The sequence below is a fragment of the Pistacia vera genome, unplaced genomic scaffold, assembly GCF_008641045.1.
Source record: "Pistacia vera cultivar Batoury unplaced genomic scaffold, PisVer_v2 Contig1164, whole genome shotgun sequence".
NCBI classification, from domain to species: Eukaryota; Viridiplantae; Streptophyta; class Magnoliopsida; order Sapindales; family Anacardiaceae; genus Pistacia; species Pistacia vera.
In genome coordinates this window covers 35,242-56,623 of record NW_022195209.1, presented here as the reverse complement: position 1 = coordinate 56,623, position 21,382 = coordinate 35,242, and the positions used below count along the sequence as shown (strand labels likewise).

Genomic DNA, 21,382 nt, shown 5'->3' with positions numbered 1-21,382 from the left:
ACATCGGGACTCCAATTATGCTACTGTATTCACATGGATTTCATTTTTTTTTTTTTATTGATAGTGTTTGACTTAATTTACATGTATTTACTGGAGCTCCATGTTACTGTATTTACTTGCATTATAATTTAACAATTTAATAATGTACATGGCAAAATATTTGACCATGTGTTTTCAAATGGTTGGTAGTCGTAGATTTCGTAACGATATTTTTAACTTTCAAAATCTTTCCATAGAAAAAGTTATTGGTGGTTGTCAATTGTGCACCTCAACCTGAAGATGTAAAAGACAGAAGGATTTAGCTTTTATTTTTCAAAATTCATTTAATTTAGTAAGTGACGGCAGCATGATTAATGAGTTCAATAAATCTTTGACAATGTACAATAATTATAGGAGTTCGCTAACATTTTAGTTTGAAATTTTTTAGTTCGGATAAAACTGAAGAAACCTAATTCAATTTCCTCCACAATATGTAAGTTTGGATAAAAGTGAATGAACCACAACCAACAAATAAATGTGAAGTTCACAATTCAATTGAAAAGAACTAAAACCTAAAACCATATATGTGGAGGATAATCATGTCAAGGGAACAGGGTCATAATCATAAAGGATAACAGTCTGTAATTATAATTAAGTAGGACATAGCTTCCTTATTAGTATTTGTACACTTTTTACTACTTGTCAATACACATTTGATTATCCTTAACACAGTTTGAAAATATCATATTAATTACCGGAATTCATCCATTTTGATTCAAGCCAGTTAACTCATCATTAGGAGAATTAACAAAAATAAATAAAGAAAGAAAAATTATCCCTGTATCTGCTGTCTGTATTGCAGGAAACAATAGCCAGAACTGCAAAACTTTGTTCTTCTTATTTGTATTTCTTCCGAAATCTTATTTAAAATTTAGGATTACTTCCAAAACAAAGATTACAAATTTACATAAACATTCCATTTCTAAACAGAAATGGAGTTATTCCCATAATATAAGCTCAAACTGGCAATAGAATTACATATTAAAGAGTTCACTTATCCAATGCACTTTAGTTTTACTTATATATATTATGTTAACGTGATGGGCAGTTTACTTCTTCGTTATGGAGACAACAATATTGATGCATTTGGTCTTTTCCAAAGCGAGATGCTCAGCCACATGTTTTGCGTACCTAGCGAACAAAGTGTCTGTCACACCCTCTCCAAAATGACTAGCAAGAATAGGTTCTGTAACAGCTCTTATGCAACTTGCAACACTTTTTCCACTTTTCTTCTTGTTGAAAACAAATTTTTTGTTGTCTACATCGTCATTGGGATCCCAATTCACCTCAAAAATTTCTATCTTCTCAAGATTGAAGGATCCCTGATTTTCAACAATCTCTCTTACTTCCTCTGCATATGGTGTATAAAATGGCAAATTGAATGAAGCCAATTCGACTCTTCAACCAGCCCCTAAAGAAACATATATCATCAGCAGTGTTGAGTCATTTCATAAATTTACTTACTGATTGAATTTGAATATAAAATAATAGTTCATCATCAACCAATTCAAGAATGGATTTGTTAGCAGCTCCCAAAGGTAACAGCAGTCTTGCTCCAGGGATTGCACCTCTTCAATGAAAGTGAGAAGCATACGTCCTCCACAAATGATTTTCAGACTTAAGTTAGAAATAGTGAGAAATCCTTCTGGAATTGTTCCAAGTAAGCTTTACACGCTAGGAGGGCTTGACTTTGCCATGTATATATTCCCTTTGTTGTTCTCGAGATTTTCCGGAACCTAATCAATTTAATTAAAATAGTTAGGGGATAAAAATTGAAAATGAGTAAGGTTTTAGGGTCAATTAGCTGGATGGATCAGGAGGCTATCATAGGAAAAAGTTTCAGGGAAGTGGGTCTGTATGTCTTGAATAATCTCACGTGTGCATGATATGTCTAGATTTACTTTCAGATAGATATATGTAATGAGATTTTATAGATAATGACATTATATGTATGAGAGTCTCAGCTAAAGAGTTACTAAAAAAGGGCAAAGGGGTCAAACATGCTTTTAACAGATAATAAAAAGATGTTAACCTAGAGAGCCAGTGAACACTGTAGGAAGAATGCACAAAATGTAAAGTGGCGGTTGGGAAGAGCCTATCATAAAAGGACCAGGCAATCCTGAAATGAAACAAGCTCCAAAATTGTACAACTTTCCCTCTTGAGAATCTCGTAGAAAGCAGGAATAGACTTGAAGATGCTGTTGAAGTCATTTTCTGGGAGATCATTGAGAAACACTTGAAACTCAGGTGATTACGGTTGACTTGGTGGCATATTCCTTGATGATGTCTATGATTTCGGATATGAACAAAAGGGTATTGGGTCCTGATGAGCATCCTAAATCTGCAACTTTAAAACAAGTTGGGGAAGAGGAGCTGAACATATCTTTGATAATTTCTTCCAGGAATGGCTCACCTTCAATTCACTGTTTTTGTATTCATTTTAACATAAAATTGAGAAACAAAATCATTGTAAAAAATAATTTAATTAGTGATAATTAATTGATGAAAGAAAAATGAAAAGAACTGTAGGGAGAGTTCTTGCGTAGCTAGTTTCTCGTCTCCGCATTCGTATGAGGAATTTTTACTGCAGCCATTGCGCTTCTATATCAAATGTAATGTGCTAGGCTAATAGGCTACTCATACTCATGCCTTACACTCCTTTTAAACGGAAAAAATGGATATAAGACCACATGAAAGCAGGGGCGGACCCAGCCCCTTGGAGGGTTGGGCCAGGCCTACCCTCACATTTAAAAAAAAAAAATTGATTATATAGCCCATAAAAAAATTCTATATATATATAATTATTATAATATATATTTATAATTATTATATATATATATATATATTCTTCATATTTGAAAAAATAAGAAATATTATACTATATCCAGACTCATAAAAAACTATTATAATTATATATCCATACTTACATATTTAAAAGTTTAAAACTCTTTCACTTTTTTCTACATCCACCTGTTTTTATGATTTTATTTTTAAAATTCTTTACACTCTCATTCTCTCTTTTACTTTCTATGTTATTCGTTCTTAACTTTTGAAGACCGAAATTATTGAAGTTTCACTAATCAAGACAATGGACTTAATTTAAGAAGTTTGAGTTATTATCTATGTTTATACTAAGAAAATCTCTTTTTTTTTTATTAATTCATACTAAAAGTCAAGGCAACGTTGATTTAATTTAAGTTTTGATTGACTTTAGCTTAGACTAGGCTTGATCAAAGTCATAAAAATTTATATAATCTTTGCCCAACCAAAAAAAAAAAAAAAAAAAGAGAAATAAGAAATTTGTGTATAACATTTTTTGTTGATTATGATTGTTGTAAACTCTTTTAATTATATTGAATTTAAGTGAATCGTTAGATTCTCGTGGTCTTTTGCTCTCTTTAATTGAAGAGATTTTTCCATGTAAAAATTTTCTTGAGTTTCCTCGTGAATTGGATGTTATTTTCAACATAATTTGCTTAAGGTTTTGCTTCTCATAGATTTATTCAAGTAGTAAAGTATTGTGTTATTGTATTATTTTCTTTCAGGTTATTGATATTGTATTATTTCCTTTGTTTAAGCTTTGGTGATTTTTTTAAAGTTTTTCCTAGTTGTTTAATAAACAATGACAGAACCGCGAAAGCCCGCCCTGGGCAAAAATCCTGGTCCGCCGCTGCATGAATGGGGTCATATTTTTCTCGTGGAGTTAAGACTTGTGGTGACAAATTTAGTCTAGCAAGCGTGTTGCATCCGTAAAGCTTTTTTTCTCCGTTTCCTTTTCTTTGTTTCTCTAATTCCCAATGAAGTGCTCGTATGACACGAACTTTAATATATACTATCCACTAGGTAATGCTCGAGAATACTGGAAGTAAAAATATAACTGATAAATGAAAGAAACGTATTATTGTGTTTATAATTGGAAATTTCCATTTTGGTTCAATATTAAAAAAATGGTAGACTCATGATACTCCGTTTCATTAGGTGACAATTCTTTTTCTACTAGTAAAATTTACTCATGTTATCAAGATTTAAATAACTGGTTAAGCCTTGTATGCGTGCCCATTGGGCGTGTTGCACAGAGATCTATTCCCCCACATGCTACAAGAATGACATGATGTTGCATATTTTGATAGTGGATTTTTAATATTTCCAGAAACATATAGCTTTTCTCAAAGTTCATTGTTATTCTCGATTGCATTTTAAATTTAAATTGCCTTGGATGGCCTTTTTTTTTTTTTTTTTTTTTTTTAATGATATCTAAAAGTATCCAGACTAACTTGTACGTATCTCAACTAATCCCTTAGAGTCTCAAAGTTAACAATCATATAAACCTCTAGTAGCTACCCTTTATTAATAATCATGGAGATTCGAACTTAGAACCTCTAGGTAATACACTCAATAGTCTCAAACGAACCACCAAACTATCTAGAGGTAGTTCTTGGATGACTTCAATATTAAACTAATTGCAAATAGCAAGTTTCATCCATGGCGGAAGCATAGAGTAGTGTAGTATCAATTAATGGTTTCATAAAACAATCAAAAGTAGCATAATATTATATCAAAAAGAAGATTCCAACATGCAGAACTTGAATATTGAACACATGCTCGTAATTAGGATTATAGTTACTGCAAATCACGATGATAGTTGTTTCAACAATTTGTAGCATAAACGCTATCGAATATCAATCTGTTCTACTTATTTGTTAAGGAGAGAGTAATATTGATGCGTTTTGTCTTTTCCACACTTAGAAGTTCAGCGGCATGATTTGATAAATAAAGGGTCAATTATATTTTCACCAAAATGAGTAGCAAGCATTGGTTCTGCAACAGCCCTTATAGAATTTGCAACATTTTGACCACTCTGATATTTGTTGTTAACATCATCACTGGGATCCCAATTCACTTTAAAAAAAAAAAAAGTAGCTTATCAAGATTAGAGGATCCCAATTCACTTTAAAAAAGTCAAGGAGGGATTTTGTTTCGTAGCTCCCAGAGATAACAGCAGTCTTTGCTAGATGGACTTACGATGCTTCTCCCAATTAAAGTCAGAAACTGCACTTACGACTTGCCTATTTTTTATTCCTCACCCATTCGCGTTAATCACTTATCATGTTTTGTCTTTTGAATGGCATCATCTCCTTTTATTAATTACTATAACTCAATTTCACCCGAAATATTTGCTTCCATGAATCAGAAGAGCTTAATTTTCTCACCTATCACAATTTACAGCCCTTAATTAGCCTCCATTTCTCTCCCTCATAACTGTTTTACATTATTTATCAGTTATAGAGTAAAACTTGTATATATCCTGGTGACTTTGATTAACATCTATCCACACAGCAAACCAAGAAATAATGAATCACTTTCTACTCGATAACATCCATCTATTCTTGCTTTGTTCATGAATTATAAATGAAATAGTCAATTGTTTTACAAGTAAAATTTACAAGAACGTAAGGAAGTTTTTATAATTTCATAATTTTCAACTATATAACAATACAGAAAAAGATTATGTTGCTTTGATGATAAATAGTTTACAAATCTATTCCTAATAAGTAAAATTAAGAGTAGTAATACTACTTATCCCAAGTATATATTTAGAGTAATATTACACTTACACCATTTTTTTACACCATTTTGTAAACATCATGATGTGGCATATACTATAACTACACAAATTCTATTATAATATTAAAAATTCAAAATAATTAAAAATTTGTGTGGTTGTGACATATGCCACATCATGATGTAATGAAAATTGTGTAAAAGAGTTATGTAAGTATAGTATTACTCATATATTTATCCATAATTTTATATCTCGAATAATGTGTCGTTATACAAGTATTGACATATCATTTTTTTTTGGTAAATGGTAATAATATAAAGAATGAAAGAATGAGACCCCAAAAGGGAAGTCTCTACAAGAGATCATGAGCCCTGGACATCTCCAAGTACCTAGCAAAATAAAGCCAGCAAAAAGGCAAAGATTCACAATCTTTATATACCAAGGAGCTGGTCTCGCAGATGCCTAAACAAGCGGACCAGCAGCACAAAAAGGCAGGTCCAGCAAATCAACAAAAACAGTCTGCACAAATATACACAATAAGCAGCCAACAAAAAGATACCCCTTGCACATAAAAAAGGGCAGCAGAAGAAGCACACGAGCACCATGCATGTCCCTCTAAGAAACCCGACATCATTCTTGTCACGGAGTACACAACAACCAGACATTAAAACACCCCAAAAATCTGTAAACCAGCAGCAAGTCTCCCACTGGACAACACATTGACATATCATTCAATGTATTATCTCTTTATTTATATGTTAATGCTATATATATTAACACATCGGTTAAAATATGAAATTTGAGATAAATTTTGAAAAGAATAGTGTTATTATAAATCAAATTTAATATAAAGCACGATGTTTTTCTTTATAAACTTCCATAAGTGTTTTTTAGATAAATATAAAATTCCAATTAAAAATTAACTCATGTTTAAAATTAGAAGTGCGGTTGGTCAATAGAATCAGACTTATTAAAAACTTTATATATAAATTACTTCTAATAACATGCCTATTTAGTTCTAAAAAATTCTTTCATTCAGTTAAATCTTAATTTCCAGTAATAGCGGTGTCAATCTATGTGACTATGTTCACTCCATCAATCATCATCTTCTCTTTTTCGTCTCTTGTGTTAGCCTCTGTTCACTCCATCATCTCCTCTTTTCAGCCTCTTGTGTTATTAATCTCTGTTTGCTCCACCATCTTCTCTTTAGAAAAGGGAAAAAAGAAATCAATGGATATCTAATGATCCAATAAACGCTCTTATCTCTCTCCCTCTCTCTCTCTCTTTTTATTTTTTGAAATAGCAATTGTTGACCAGAAACATATATATATATAGATACATACTGCTCTTCTTTGGATGTTTTGGGCTAAACAACTAATATTTGAACATAAAGGAGTTGCTCAGTCAGACCTTAGCAACCCTTCACAAATTCTTCTATCAAAAATTGTCCAACACCAGTAATTTATTCGGCCTTCGTTGCCAAATCTTTGTAATTTATTTTGAATGCATTTGTTTAACAGATAAGAAGGAGAGAGACTATATAATTTTAAACTTACTGCCAATTTAATTTCAGATATAGAACTATCCCTTCTCTATTAACTCAAAACTATTATATAAATTAGATTTAAAATATTAAGGCTCCGTTTGGTTGGTTTTTGGGAATACTATTATTAGTATTACTAAAAAAGTTAAACAGTAAATGCCCAAAAACTCACAATATTATTCAACTTTTTTAAAACCCCTTAAATTTGTTAATTTAATTAAATACCCCTAAATATTTTTTTTCAAAATTGCAAAAACACCCCTAAACCCACATTATACCAGATTTCGATCACCATTGCCGGAAGTTGGTTGGAATCTGATATAATGGTGCACTACCTGCCGAATCTGGCCGGTAGTGCACCGATCTAGCCTTTTCTAGCCAGATCCATGGTGGATATGGCCGAAAAAGGCCAGATCTAAGGCCAAAGATGTGGTTGTTGACGGCCAGATCATTGGCCATAACCAGACGTCAACGACGGCCAACATATGGTTGTCGTTGACCATCAACGACGGCCATATCTTTGGCTGTCGTTGACAAGCAAATGCAGCCAGATCTGGCCGTCAATAGCCAGATCTAGCCGTAGATCTGGCCTTTGCTGGCCAGATCCACCGTGGATATGGCCGGCAAAGGCCATATCGACGCACGACCGGCAAGATCCAGCCAGTCATACGGCGACTCTGGCTACCCTCCGATGGTGGTGGCCGGCTGTGATTATTCAATGGGTGAGTTGGGGGTGTTTTTGTTAACTTTCAAAGTTTTATTATAGGGGTGTTTAGTAAATAAACAAACATAAAGTATTTTTATTAATTTCCAAATCCTACATCGTAATACCCGCCCAATTCAACTTTTTTTAACTTTTTTCAAAAAACTTTTCTAAAAACTGCAAAAAAGTGAACCAAACGGAGCCTAAAGTTTGGATGGTAGATGCATGAAAATAGAGTTAAACTTTGGTCCTTTAAGTTATTTTGATTGTAAATAAAAATATAGTTAATAAAAAAAAATATACATACAGCGGGAGTCCTATTGTTACTTTCAAGGGTGTTTGGTTGGGGTTATCCCCCATTAATAAGATAATGTGATCTTATATTACCTAGATTATCACGTTTGGTTGTCAAGTAATATAAAATTTCGATAATTTTCTAAAACCAATAGGCAGCGTTTGGATCATATAATATTTTATTATAGGGGTATATTATATTAACGAAAAGAAAGATCATCTTGAAAATTATTGGAAATGTTTAGAAAATGTATTTGGTTGGTTCGAATAAATTGGTTAATAATATGTTTGGTTAGGAGGATAAATGAGTGGGTATGTTATATAGATTACTAAATTACCCTCCTTTTTAAATATTAATACAATAGTATTTTTTTTTATTTTTTTTTTAATATTTTTTTAACCCCCTACATTTGAAATTTTGCTAAACCACCCCAACCATATAAAACTTTAATTGTGATCCATGGCCCATAGGGTGTGTTCGTTTCACGGAATTCTTTATTATTGAAAAGATAGGATTGCTACTAAGATAGATTACCTTGAAGATTAATGGGGGAATGTTATACTAATATGTTCGGTTGGATTGATGAGTATAAATAATTAATATGTTTGGTTGGGAGGAATAAAATATTACCGAAGAATTTTTACTGAATTATCCTTCCTTGTTAATATTAATTATTATTATTATTATTATTTAGAACATTCTTTTAACCCTTTACATTTGAGAATTTAGCTAAAACACCCCAACAAAAAAAGTTTAAAATTTAACAAAATACACCCAGCCACACAAGACAATTGTCGGCCGCCAACCATCATTATCGGTTGCCGCTATCAACTACCAGAATGGTGCACGACCGACCAGATCTGGCCAACCGTGCGCCGATCTGGCCGTTTTCAGCAAGATTAAAGGTCAAAAATGGCCAGATAGCCATGGATCTAGTCGGAAAGACATATCCATTCTGGCCATTAACAGTCGTGGATTTGGCCGAAAATGGTCAGATCTATTTTGGCCATTAACGGCCAAATCTGTGGCCATTTACAACCAAGGATCTAGCTGGAAACGGCAAGAATAGTTTTGGTTGTTTCTGGCTAGATCCACAACCACCTGGTTATTTTTGGCCTTCGATCTAGCTGGCAACTTATAGATCGACGCACTACTGGCCAGATCCGATCGATCGTGCGTCGTTCCGATGACTGTCGACGGCAACCAACAGTGGTAGCCAACGGCCGACAATTGTCTTGGGTGGCTAGGAGTATTTTGGGTATTATCCATATAAATAGTGAGTGTATTTCTGTCTAAAAAAATAATATATGAGGTTAAAGAAGTCATTTTGCTCATTTAGGCTAATTGTTATTTAGTAGACATATAAGGGCATTTGTGTCCAAAATATTTATTAATTAAGGGTAAAATTGGTATGAAAAGTTGATAACCTCGGTAATGGAAAAATAACACCTCTCTAGACGGTAATCCAATTACCCTCATGTTCACTAATAGTAACCACTATTTGTAATACAAGTTCTTCGTAATCTTTCATTACTTGGCACCCAAACGTAGTAATTTGCGGAAAAAAAGATAGATTACTAGTGTTATTTTCCATGCACCCAGAACAAACGCACCCATAATAATTATTGTTGGTTATATAGGCGACAATCTGATTACCTTCATTTTCTTAGGTATTTTAAAATTACTTGATAATGTTAATTTTGTTACAATTTTACCCCTTATTAATAAAAATTTTGGACAATAATGCTTTTATTTTGAAATTAATTTACATGAACCTACTATTACAATTTTACCCCTGATTAATTAAGTTTTTTTGACAATAATGCTCTTGTATTTAAAACAAATTGCAGGACACTCAAACCACCACCACCTACCAACAACCATCATCGGCCATCGCCGACCGACGTGGCCGGAACAATGCAAGATCTATTAGATCTAGTCGGTCGTGCGCCAATCTAGCAAGAAATGGCCAGATCTACGGCCATAAATCTGGCTGTTAACAACAGCCAAATCCACTGTGGATTTGGCAGCCAAATATCGGCGCACGACTACTCAGATCCAGCCGGTCGTGCGTTATTCTGGCAACTGTTGGCTACTGTTCAATGGTGGTGGCCTATGTCTTCTTGGGTGGTTGGGGTGCTTTAGTTAATTTTTAAACTTTTATTATGGAGGTGTTTAGCTAAAATAACAAACATAGGGGGTTAAAAAAAGAATCTAAAATAATAATAATAATAATAATTATTATTATTATTATTATTATTATTAAAAAAGAAGGGCAACTCAGTAATCTATGTAACATACCCACCAATTTATTCCAATCTAACCAAATATATTTCCCTAAACATTCTTAGTAATCCATCTTTCCATTAATATAACATTCCTAATAAATAACATTCTCTGAATCAAACACACCTAAGGTAAATGGCATCACCTCTTGTATGAATAATACTTATGGTTTGTTAAAGCCCAAATGTAAATGAAAAGTCTATATTAAGGTAGAGATATTCAGTTATTCACGTCCCTTATTATCCTCCTCTATTTATTTTCTTTTTCGTTTCTTTTCTCATAAATAAAAAATTGCTTAAAATTTCGATGCCTCAAATTCTAAATCAACATGCTTCGATTCCGTTTTTACCATGGAATCTAAGGGTCCAAAAAATATTTTTTACATTAAATGTTGGAAATATGGAATATTGAAGTTCGAAAACATACTTAGTAGTACAAATAAGTTTAATCAAATTATATATTATTTAAATAATATTTAAAAGTATTTTTTGAAAACCAAGGGAGAGTTCGTACATTTTCTAAATTTATAAATGTTTTTTAAGTCATTCGCTTGGTTCAATACTAGTTTGAAGAGTTCATCTGTTCTTCTTCTTCTTCTTTTTAATCAAATACAAATATTTTTTGTAATATATATATATATATATTTTTTTTTTTTTTTTCCAAAGTGATACAATGTCGTGAGGTCAAAATTAATTACAAATATTCAACGGTTAATCTAATAATTAAGACTTTGAATTTAATTAAAAGCAAGTAATACTGAAATTACCAAATCAACAAAAACTCTCAAAACCATCGTCAATGTTTGGTTGTTCTAATATTATAATGGGCGGTCAGGTAAGTGGCAATATCTTAATGTGTGTTTGACAAGAATTTACGCACTACCATCTTAGTGCCCAAATAATTAAATATTTTCTTTTACGTTTCCAACCAATAACTCAATATTTCATGCGCATGCTAAAGCATTGACGAAAAGGACTCCAGTTCGTTCGTGTAGTATTAAAACTCTCAGGAAAGTGTGAAAATGAATTGCATAAGAGGAAAATAACCATAAGAAGAAGAAGAAGAAGAAGGAAAGACGTCCTATAAATGTCACTGAAAGTAACAATATCGGAGAAGATATTTTGATGCATGTGAAGTGAAGTAATTATAACGAAGAAAGAGAGCATAAATGGAGCCCACAAATCAGTCACGCTAATTTCAGCTTTTGAAAAAATGAAGAAGAAGAATAACTTTACTTTCCAATGTGGATTTGTTTGACAGGGATGATTCAGTGAAAGAAATTTTCACCGGTGAATGTGATGGTGGGTATGAGAATACTACAAACCAGTCACACACTGCAAAAACACATAATTGCTAGAGCATTATATGGGGAGAAGCAATAAAGATAAAGCTAAAGTTAGAATAAGATCACTATCATTCATCATGGATCACCCACAAGCATACCAACCTTTTCGTTTTTTTTTTTCAATTCTTTTTATTTAATTTCACCTCTTTAATTGTGCGGTGTAGATGGCCGTACTGGTTGTAATGGACATTGACAAACTCCAGACTCAAGCTATACCATCTGATTAATTTAAATTCTTTAAGTGCTTTATCTAATAAGTTTCTTCTACAACTTAATCATCTATCAAACCATTCGTTACCATACAGAGAAGTTGAGATTTTTTATTTGCAAACCTGTTAGCAAGTACTTCATTAGTCACATCAAAGACCTCAATAAATAAATTTGTGTTTACCATTGTAAAATAGAGAAATAAAGAGAAAAATAAAATAAGTTTTAACATGTTGTAAGAAAAAGAGAAGAATAATATATAACTAACCACCACTAGGTGGCATGATGGTAAAAGAATAAGAGAAAGTTTCATGAGCTCTTGAGTTCTCGAGTCCTCCCAGGCATTAAAAAAGATGGTCAATGAAGTTTTTACCTAATCGACAGTTTCAGGGTCTATGGGGATTAGTTAAAATACGCGTAAGTTAGTCTGGACATATCTGATAATAAAATAATAATAATATATGACACTTTCTTTAGGGTGGCGAATATTGACTTATTCTCTTACTCTGAATATTGACTTATTCTCTTACTCTTAGTCGTTGGAATTGGTTTGAAATTATAATGGTGTGTAGTGACTAAGTGATATGATGATAAAAGCTAAAGAATGGTAGTATTAGAGTTTTGATTGAGTTTAACAATAACTGGCTTTATACTTGAGAGTCCTCAATTGAGTTGTATGAAATTGTTTACGGGGCTAAATAAAAGGTTGGTTACAATGCCAACCCCAAGGGGTTGGCCCGACGGTCAAAGAAATTTGTTCCTTTCTTTGAGTTTTTGAATTTAAATCTTAGGATTACCTACTATAACAATACTATGACTTACTTGGCCCTTTAGATTTATAAAGTGTTCAATAAACTCCAATAATTAGATGAATTACACGTAAACCGATCTAGACACCTCAATTATAAAAAAAATATATAATTTGATGGAATTAAAGGTGAGTGGATGGATTCCAGTACATTAATTGGTGGACCCTGATGATAACATTCATTTAAATTGTTGACACGTGTCCAGATATATTGGTGTATAAAGAGAAAATGTAGAGAAAGAAAGACTATGGAGAATCCAACTAAAGTAAACATTGATTTGATAAACTGAAAGATATGTATCCCCAGCAAGTGGAACTGGAAAAAGTAGGAGACCAAAATGAAATGCAATAGTACACGCCACTCACAAACTTTGAATCTTATCATTCATCAATATCAAACACTCCTGTTCTCGTTTTCATCATTCACTTAATTTACAAAATGGCCAACAAAAACCTTCACTCGCGGAACTTAAATAATCAACTTTACTATGCATATATCTTATATTTCAAGTTTTCAATTTCAATTTATTATCCATATCTATCATATAAACACTGTTTGTTCTTATAGTGTGTATAGCGTTTGGTTTATTGTAAATGGAATCCAACACAGCTCTGAATGGTTTTTCTTTCCTTTTTGAGGTGGGGGGACGAGTATTCATGCATGTTGATAGCAGGAGGAGCCATAAAACCAAACAACCTACTCAAGCCAAAAGAAGCGTTACTAAAGTCTAAAGATTAGGTTTTTCATTTTTGGCCAACTACAACTGTATACTCATCATGCCACATAAAAGCAAATGTAACTTGAACTACCATGATGACTAATATATATTAAGATAACACAAAAAAGTATGCCATTCCATCATTGAATTTTCCCTTTAAAAGGAGACTAAAGCACAACAATAACTGAGCCAAAGAAAGCTTCAAAACTAATCAACATGGATGTGGAGAAACTCTTTCATATGACAGGAGGGGCTGGCCCATCTAGCTATGCTAAAAATTCCTCCTTGCAGGTTTCATCATCCTCTCCCTCTCTATTTTTCACTTCTTTGATACATATATTATTTCTTATTTTGGTGATTGCATGACTGTTCCAGCTCTATCAAGAGTACGTACCTGCTATTTTGTTCTTTTGTAACTGTTTCTTATTTTCTTCCAACAGAAGAAGGCATCGGATATGGTGAAGAACGTAACCATAGAAACATTACAACAACTTTATCTTGAAATAACTACAAAGACGTTATGCATAGCTGATTTGGGTTGTTCTTCTGGATCCAATACACTAGCAATGATTAAAGATGTTGTTGAAACCGTTGAAGGAACTTGTCGTAAATTCATGCTTTCAGACCCAGAGTTTCACGTTTATCTTAATGATCTTTCAACAAATGACTTCAACTCGATCTTTAAGGCCTTGCCAGATTTTGTTAGAGAGCTTAGGGAAGAAAGAAGTGGTGGATCTCCCCACATATATATTGGAGGTTATCCAGGATCTTTTTATGGAAGACTCTTTCCCAGCAACTCCTTGCATCTTATCTATTCATCTTACAGTGTTCACTGGCTATCAAAGGTCAGATTCTTCTCTTTTGATTTTATCACTATGAGCATGCATGCATTAAGTTCTGAATATATATCATAATTTTGGAATCACTATTTGGTTAAATGAAACAAAACCACTCTCTTAATTTTCATATACTTGTTATTCAATTTAAGCCAGGGTCCAGCACCATGCAAATTAGATCACGCATGTATCAAATATCACTATGTTATGCAGGTTCCTCCAGCTCTTTACAACGACCATGGCGATTCAATAAACAAAGGCAGCATTTATATCTCTGAATCCAGCCCTCCTCGAGTGTTACATGCATATTTTAATCAATTTCAAGAAGATTTCTCCACGTTCCTTAGATCAAGGTCCGAAGAATTAGTCGTTGGAGGTCGAATGGTGCTTATCTTATTGGGAAGAGCAGGTCCTGATCATGTTGACAGGGGCAACTCATTCTTCTGGGAACTTCTCTCTCGATCCCTAGCCATCTTGGCTTCTCAGGTGCCCATAAATTCTAAATACGTCTCAAACTAAGAATATATTTTGGAGTGTTGATGTTTAAGCGCGTTATCATTGTGCAATTTTTGTTTTATGTAGGGAGAAATAGAGAAAGAAAAGCTTGAGTCTTACGATGTGAACTTTTATGCACCATCAAAAGATGAAATAGAAGAGGAAGTGAGGAGAGAAGGATCGTTCAAACTAGACCAGCTTCAGATGTTTCACATAAAGATTGAAGATTATGGTGATAGACATGGCTATGCTGTTGCGGCGACAGTTAGGGCTATTCAAGAATCAATGATCCGTCACCATTTCGGAGTAGGAGAAGGGAGCTTAGACTCTTTGTTTGAGATTTACGGCAGAATGGTTGATGAAGAAATGGGTAAAGAAGAAATTAAGCCCTGGACTTTTGTCCTAGTTCTTAGAAAATTATAAGGTTATTTAATATGTGATGAACTATATGAACCGTTGATCAAGTAGTCAGCGGCTCATATATATCGAGTTAAAATACCGCCTTTTGACTTCACTTTCTAATGTAAAAACAAGCTGCTTGCGTTTGGTTGCAGATTATACGGAATTATTAGGATAATTACTTGATTACCATATTTGGTTGTCAAGTAGTATAAAATTATAATAATCTTTCAATATCAATAGTAGTTATTGTTGATAATATTGAAAGTAATTTGATAACCTCTATTTTTTTAGGTATTTTAAGATTACTTAGTTATCTTATTTTATTATAATTTTCTCCCTTATTAATAAAATTTTAGGATAATAATATCTTTATTTTAAAAATAATTTATAAAAATACCAATTGACTATTTTATCCTTATATATAAAGTTTTTAGGACATAAATACCCCTGAAATTATACAAAATTATTCAAGGGTGGTGGCTGGATCTAGCCACCACTGCCAGTCGTCAAAAACAACCGTCAACGATTGAATGGCGCATAACCGACCAGATAAGGCTGTTTCTGACCATGAATCTATGATCCATGGCCGAAAACAACCAGATCTGGTCTTTCATAGTTAGATCTGTGGTTGTTTCACGGCCAAATATGTGGCGATCTGGTTATGAAAGGCCAGATATTTGGTCGTGAAACGGCTGTCATTTCATGACCAAATATTTGGCCTTTCATAGCTAGATCGCCACTTTCACCACCACCAGTGGTGGTGACAAGCCGTCAGTAGTGGCTTGGGGTGAGTTGGGTGTTTTTGTTAAGTTTTAAATTTTTTTTCTTGTTAGGGTGTTTTAGTTAAATCTGAAATGTAAGGGGTTAAAGAAATTATTCAAAAAATAATATTATATTAATATTTAAAAAGGAGGGTAATTTAGTAAATTATATAAGATACTCACCAAGTTATTCCTCCCAACCAAACATATAGGCATGGCAATGGGGCGGGGCAGGGCGGAGATCTCATTCACTGTACCCATCTCTAGCCTCAAAATCACTCCCACCCCCACGCCATCCCCGTTACGAGGATGGCAAGAATTCCCCTTCCCCACCCCAAAGGGGAATGTTGGAGGCCCGTCCCTTTCTCGTTAATTTTACATAAACATAAATCAATTTGAGCATTACCAAACATAATAGTTAATTATTGTCCACATGACAAACACTTAAATTAATCATTTAAACATAGTTAATTTGACATAAATATGGGTTAGGGTTTGTTCTTGTTCAATTGTTTAGGGTGAGGAAAATTGGGAAAATATGGGTTTATATATATATATATATAATTTTTAATTTTATATATTATATGCGGGACGGGGACAGGGATGGGGGAAAGGCATTACCCATCCCCGCCCCTATCCCGAAAAAATCGGGGCTTCCTCTCCCCATATGGGGTGGGCCGAGAAGGGTCTCCAAAATTCTGGGGAACATTGCCATGCCTACAAACATATCAATATAACATACCCACCAGTTTATTCCAACTAACCAAACACATTTTCCTAAACATTCCCAGTAATCTTCAAAATAATCTATATTTTTATTAATATAATATTCTCTAAATCAAACGCACCCTAAAAGTATAAGTTCAACTTGCAAAAATTTGAGAATGTAACATTGGATAGATTCATTGTGACCACAATAAACTTGTCATGTAAGTGTGTGCACACTGGACACATATTAAATATACATGTTTCAGTGACTCAATGTCAAATCAATTAATTTATGTCACATAAATAATTATTTTAAAATCCACCATTATATTTGCGACTAAAATTGAGAAAAGAGAATGACCCGGGCCGCATATATATAAAAGATTTTTCCGTAAGAAGATTTGTTCCAATGGAAGAAAAATGTAATCCACTAAACAAAATATTAATTGAAAGTGCATGCATATGTACGCAGATCTGTACTTACCCTTACGCTAACATGTCAAACATGATTTTATGAATAGTGATTCCTATAAGGCTTTTCAATGTGAGAAAACTAGAACCAATCGCCGGTTGGCCCGCTTGGTTGCAATAAAATTGAGGAAATTAAAACGTAATGTAACTCCCGTATATCTTATGTACGCTTTGGTGCATAAGAAGAGCAAGAATAAGGATGGTGAAGGAATGAGAAATTTTTATTTGAGGAAGTAATTACTATTTACGAAAGGAACTTTCATATTAGGAGCTAATGTATAAAATCACAATATACTATTAAAATGTTTCAATTTTCTCTTAATGTACCATGTCATGAAATCATGATATTGGACTGGTGTGTGTTGGAGTTGGCGACCACTTCAACAATAAAGGTCGTAGCTAGGCAGCTCTGAGTCATAGCTTGTCTGCATGACGTACATGAGATCCCCCTAATCCCTCGGAGAGCAAGTGGGGGTCTCAAAGGGAAGCGCCCCGGGCCCGTAAGCAGTTTGGGTTTATATCATATATAGCCACTATAGGATTCTTTAAAGATTAGAACTCCTACCAGGGTTGAGCTTAGGAATAAGGATCTTAGTTGTATTATTCTCTTCATAACCTAGTATATAAAATCATTATTCTCTTGTATGAGTGATAGAATAAACCATAACAAATACATTCATTGTGAGAAAGGAAAAAAGAAAAACAGAGTAGAAAAAATCTGGAAATTGTTATTTTTATTTCATCGTTTTGAATGACTGCTATAGTGGCACTATTATGATTTATATACCCGAAGATAGAGTACAAATTCTTGTCAACTTATATCTACACCATTCATTCTAATACAAACAAACACAAAGGCTATTCATTCTTCACCATTCAATCATAACAGGAAGATCATGCTCTCTCTGCTGGATGCAAGTTGGTTAACAAGTTGCATTAATAGAATGCAAGTTGGTTAACAAGTTGCTTTAACTGAATGCAAGTTGCTCGGCAAGTTGTATTAACAGAGTGCAAGTTGATTCTACAAGTTGCATTTCCAGAGTCATGAAGATCATACTTGAGCAGAGAAGAAATGTAGTGTGCTTCTTATAAACCGTTGGTTGATTGAAGCTTAAAACCTTTTCTGTCAACATCGTCCCTCAAGCTAAACTCAGCAATGAAAAAAAAAAATTTTTTTTTTTTTCAACATCGTCCCTCAAGCACAATCTTAACTCAGTTTAGCTTATTTTGTCAACCTCTTTTTGTTCTGTCTATTTCTCGCTCAACTGATTTTGACTCTAACACTGAGTTAGAATTTGAAGCTTGCTCAGGATAGTCAGTTCGTCCCTCAAGCTCAACTTCGAAGAGATAGAGAGATGAAGTTGATCGCGAAGAGTGTGAAAGCGAGAGCTGGAGAGAGGTTTGGTAAGATATTAGCAACTTGAAAGGTGGAAGCAACATACTGGACAACTAAGCGTTTAGTTTGGACCATTTCCCACACAAAGTGCACATCAATTTTGATGTGCTTGGTGTGAGCATGGAAAACGGGATTGGAAGCAAGAGCTCCAGCGCATGTGTTGTCACACCAGGGAACAGGAAGGCCTGGAATAGAGACATGGAGCTCCTGAAATAGGTTTTGAAGCCAAGCGATCTCAGTAGAAGCATGTGCCAAGGCACGGTATTCTGCCTTAGTGAAGGATAAGGCAACCACCTGCTGTTTTTTGGAGCACCATTGAATCAAGTTGGATCCAAGAAAGATACAATAGCCACTAGTAGATTTACGATCATATGAGCTACTAGCCCAGTCAATATCGGCATACCCTTCAAGCTATAGATCGAAACCTTTACTGAAGGTTAGACCATGGTGTAAGGTCCCTTTAACATAGCGAAGAACATGTTTGTAGGCCTACTAATGGTTAAGAGTTGACGCCTTGAGGAATTGACTCAATTCTTTTACCGCAAAAGAGAGATCAGGTCTAGTCATTGTGAGGTACTGTAAGGCCCCAATAAGACTTCTATAGATAGATGGGTGTTCAAATAGATGACTATCATCAAGGCTAAGTTTGGATCCAAGAATCATTGGAGTAGAGCAAGGATTGCAGTTGGTCATGCCATATTTAAGTAGAATTTCCTGAGCGTACTTGCTCTGATTAAGAAGCATTCCATAACTAGTCTGAACTACTGAAATTCCAAGAAAATAGTTAATAGGACCAAGAATTTTAAGACCAAACGTGCTATCCAAGTTGGTGATTATTTGTTGAATTAACGAATTGTCATTTCCTGTTAGTAAGATATCGCCAACATAAACAAGAATGTAAACAACTTTGTTGCCATGATGATAATAAACGAGGCTTGAATTAGAGGTAGAATTCATGAGATTCTATTGTATCATAGCAGCCTTTAGTTTGTCATACCAACCACGCGATGCCTGTTTAAACCATACAATGCCTTGTGCAATTTACATACATGCTTAGGTTTATAAGGATCAACAAAGCCTTCTGGTTGAGGCATGTAGACTGATTTAGTAAGATCGCTATTGAGAAAGGCATTATTAACATCAACTTGTTGAACTTCCCAACTATGGCTACCGCAAGTGATAAAATGACTCAGATGGTGGAAGCTTTGATTACAGGAGAAAAGGTTTCGAAATAATCAACACCTGGAGTTTGATGGATTTCTTTGGCAACAAGCCTTACTTTGTAACGTTGAACACTACCATTAGAGTTCAGTTTCACCTTAAAACCCCACTTATTGCCAACAAGGGTCATATCCTCAGTGTATGGAACTAGAGACCAAGTTCGGTTATGTTGGAGAGCTTCATACTCGGCAGTCATAGCTTACACCCAAAGAGGATTAGTTAAAGCTGATATTGTACTAGTAGGTTCTGTATGGGAGTCAGGAGTGAGGATACTAACAAGAGCTGCTGCTTTTCTTTTAGTAATCATAGGGTGTGTGTTCTAGATAGTTGTGGTGGTAGGCCGAATTTGGGAAGAAGATACTTGAGAGGTGTAAGAGCTGAGGTCAACTTCAAGCGTTAAACGTGGAGCCGAGGACTAAGAGGTGGACCTGGCAGACAGATTTTGTGTTGAAGGTGCTGTGGAAGAAATATTCTGATTAGGAACGTTGACAGAAAGCTTCCAAGGTTGAGATGAAGGTGACATGGAAGATGCCTATGTTTCTAAAGTATGTTGTATAGAAAAATCTTTAGCAAAAGGAAATATTTGTTCATTGAACTGAACACTTTGCAAGGTATAAACTCTCCCATGAGTGTTGAGACACAAGTTGCCCTTGTGATTAGAGCTATAACCAAGGAGGACACATTGCTCAGAATAAAAGGCAAACTTGTGTTTTTGATATGGTCTAATAAAGGGGAAGCATTGGCAACCAAAGATGCGAAAAGCCTTGTAGTCTAGTAATTTGTGAAACAAAAGGTAAAAAGGAGTTTGATGTTGCAAAACTGATGATGGTAATCTGTTAATCAGGTATATGACTGTGTAGAATGCAAACCACCAAAATTGCAGTGGCATGGAGGCTTATGCTAGCAATGTGAGTCCCATTTCAGTAACCTAGTGATGTTTGCATTCAATCCTTCCATTTTGCTTATGCATATGAGGACAGGGATGCCAAAAATGGATCCCTTACTGAGCAAAGAAAAGGGCAAGAGGTCTGAACTCTCCTCCCCAGTCTGACTGAAATGTTTTTATTTTATTGTCAAACTGTTAATCTACTAATTGCATGAACTATTTGACAATTGAGGTTACCTCTGATTTCAGTTTGAGAGGATAAATCCAGGAGTATCTAGTATGATCATCAACAAGAAGCAAGTAGTATCTGAATCCAGTAGCTGAAATTATAGGGGTAGGTCCCCAAACATCAGCGTATACCAACTCAAAGGGCTTACTTGCCTGAGAATTTGATGGAGGAAAGGAGTTTTGGTGAAGCTTGCCATTAACTGAACTTTATTAATATTGTCCTTTACATTTAACGTTTGTACAAGGGAGTTAAAGACAAAGAAATGAGGATGGCCTAATCTCTTATGCCGTAAATCTCCTTCACTAACAGATGCTGGAGCTTGGCCTTTATTTCCTTTTATGGCAGGTACATCATTGGAGTCTTGATGTCCAATGCAATTATGTAAGCATGAAAGTCCAGAAAATGAGGTTTAGCTTGTGATTGTTGTAAATGAGAAGACTATAACAAGGTAGATCTTTGTTGTTGGCAT

The 21,382-nt window shown here is 34.3% G+C and overlaps 2 protein-coding genes and 1 pseudogene across 2 annotated transcripts; 1 reads left to right on the top strand and 2 right to left on the bottom strand.

The window, feature by feature from the left end:
- Window positions 1-756: 756 nt before the first annotated feature.
- LOC116105412 lies at window positions 757-5,127 on the bottom strand (annotated as a pseudogene).
- Window positions 5,128-13,643: 8,516 nt separating this feature from the next.
- Window positions 13,644-15,296, top strand: LOC116105462 (salicylate carboxymethyltransferase-like). The gene is made up of 4 exons (XM_031391879.1): window positions 13,644-13,799; window positions 13,949-14,353; window positions 14,558-14,830; window positions 14,927-15,296. Exons 1-4 carry the CDS (start codon window positions 13,725-13,727, stop codon window positions 15,260-15,262), a joined length of 1,089 nt encoding a protein of 362 aa, XP_031247739.1. The 5' UTR covers window positions 13,644-13,724; the 3' UTR covers window positions 15,263-15,296.
- Window positions 15,297-18,514: 3,218 nt separating this feature from the next.
- On the bottom strand, window positions 18,515-19,994 carry LOC116105405 (uncharacterized mitochondrial protein AtMg00810-like). Its single transcript, XM_031391837.1, has 3 exons — window positions 19,820-19,994; window positions 19,118-19,440; window positions 18,515-18,988 (listed from the first exon to the last, which is right to left on the bottom strand). The coding sequence occupies exons 1-3, from the start codon at window positions 19,992-19,994 to the stop codon at window positions 18,515-18,517; spliced, it is 972 nt and encodes a 323-aa protein (XP_031247697.1).
- Window positions 19,995-21,382: the final 1,388 nt, after the last annotated feature.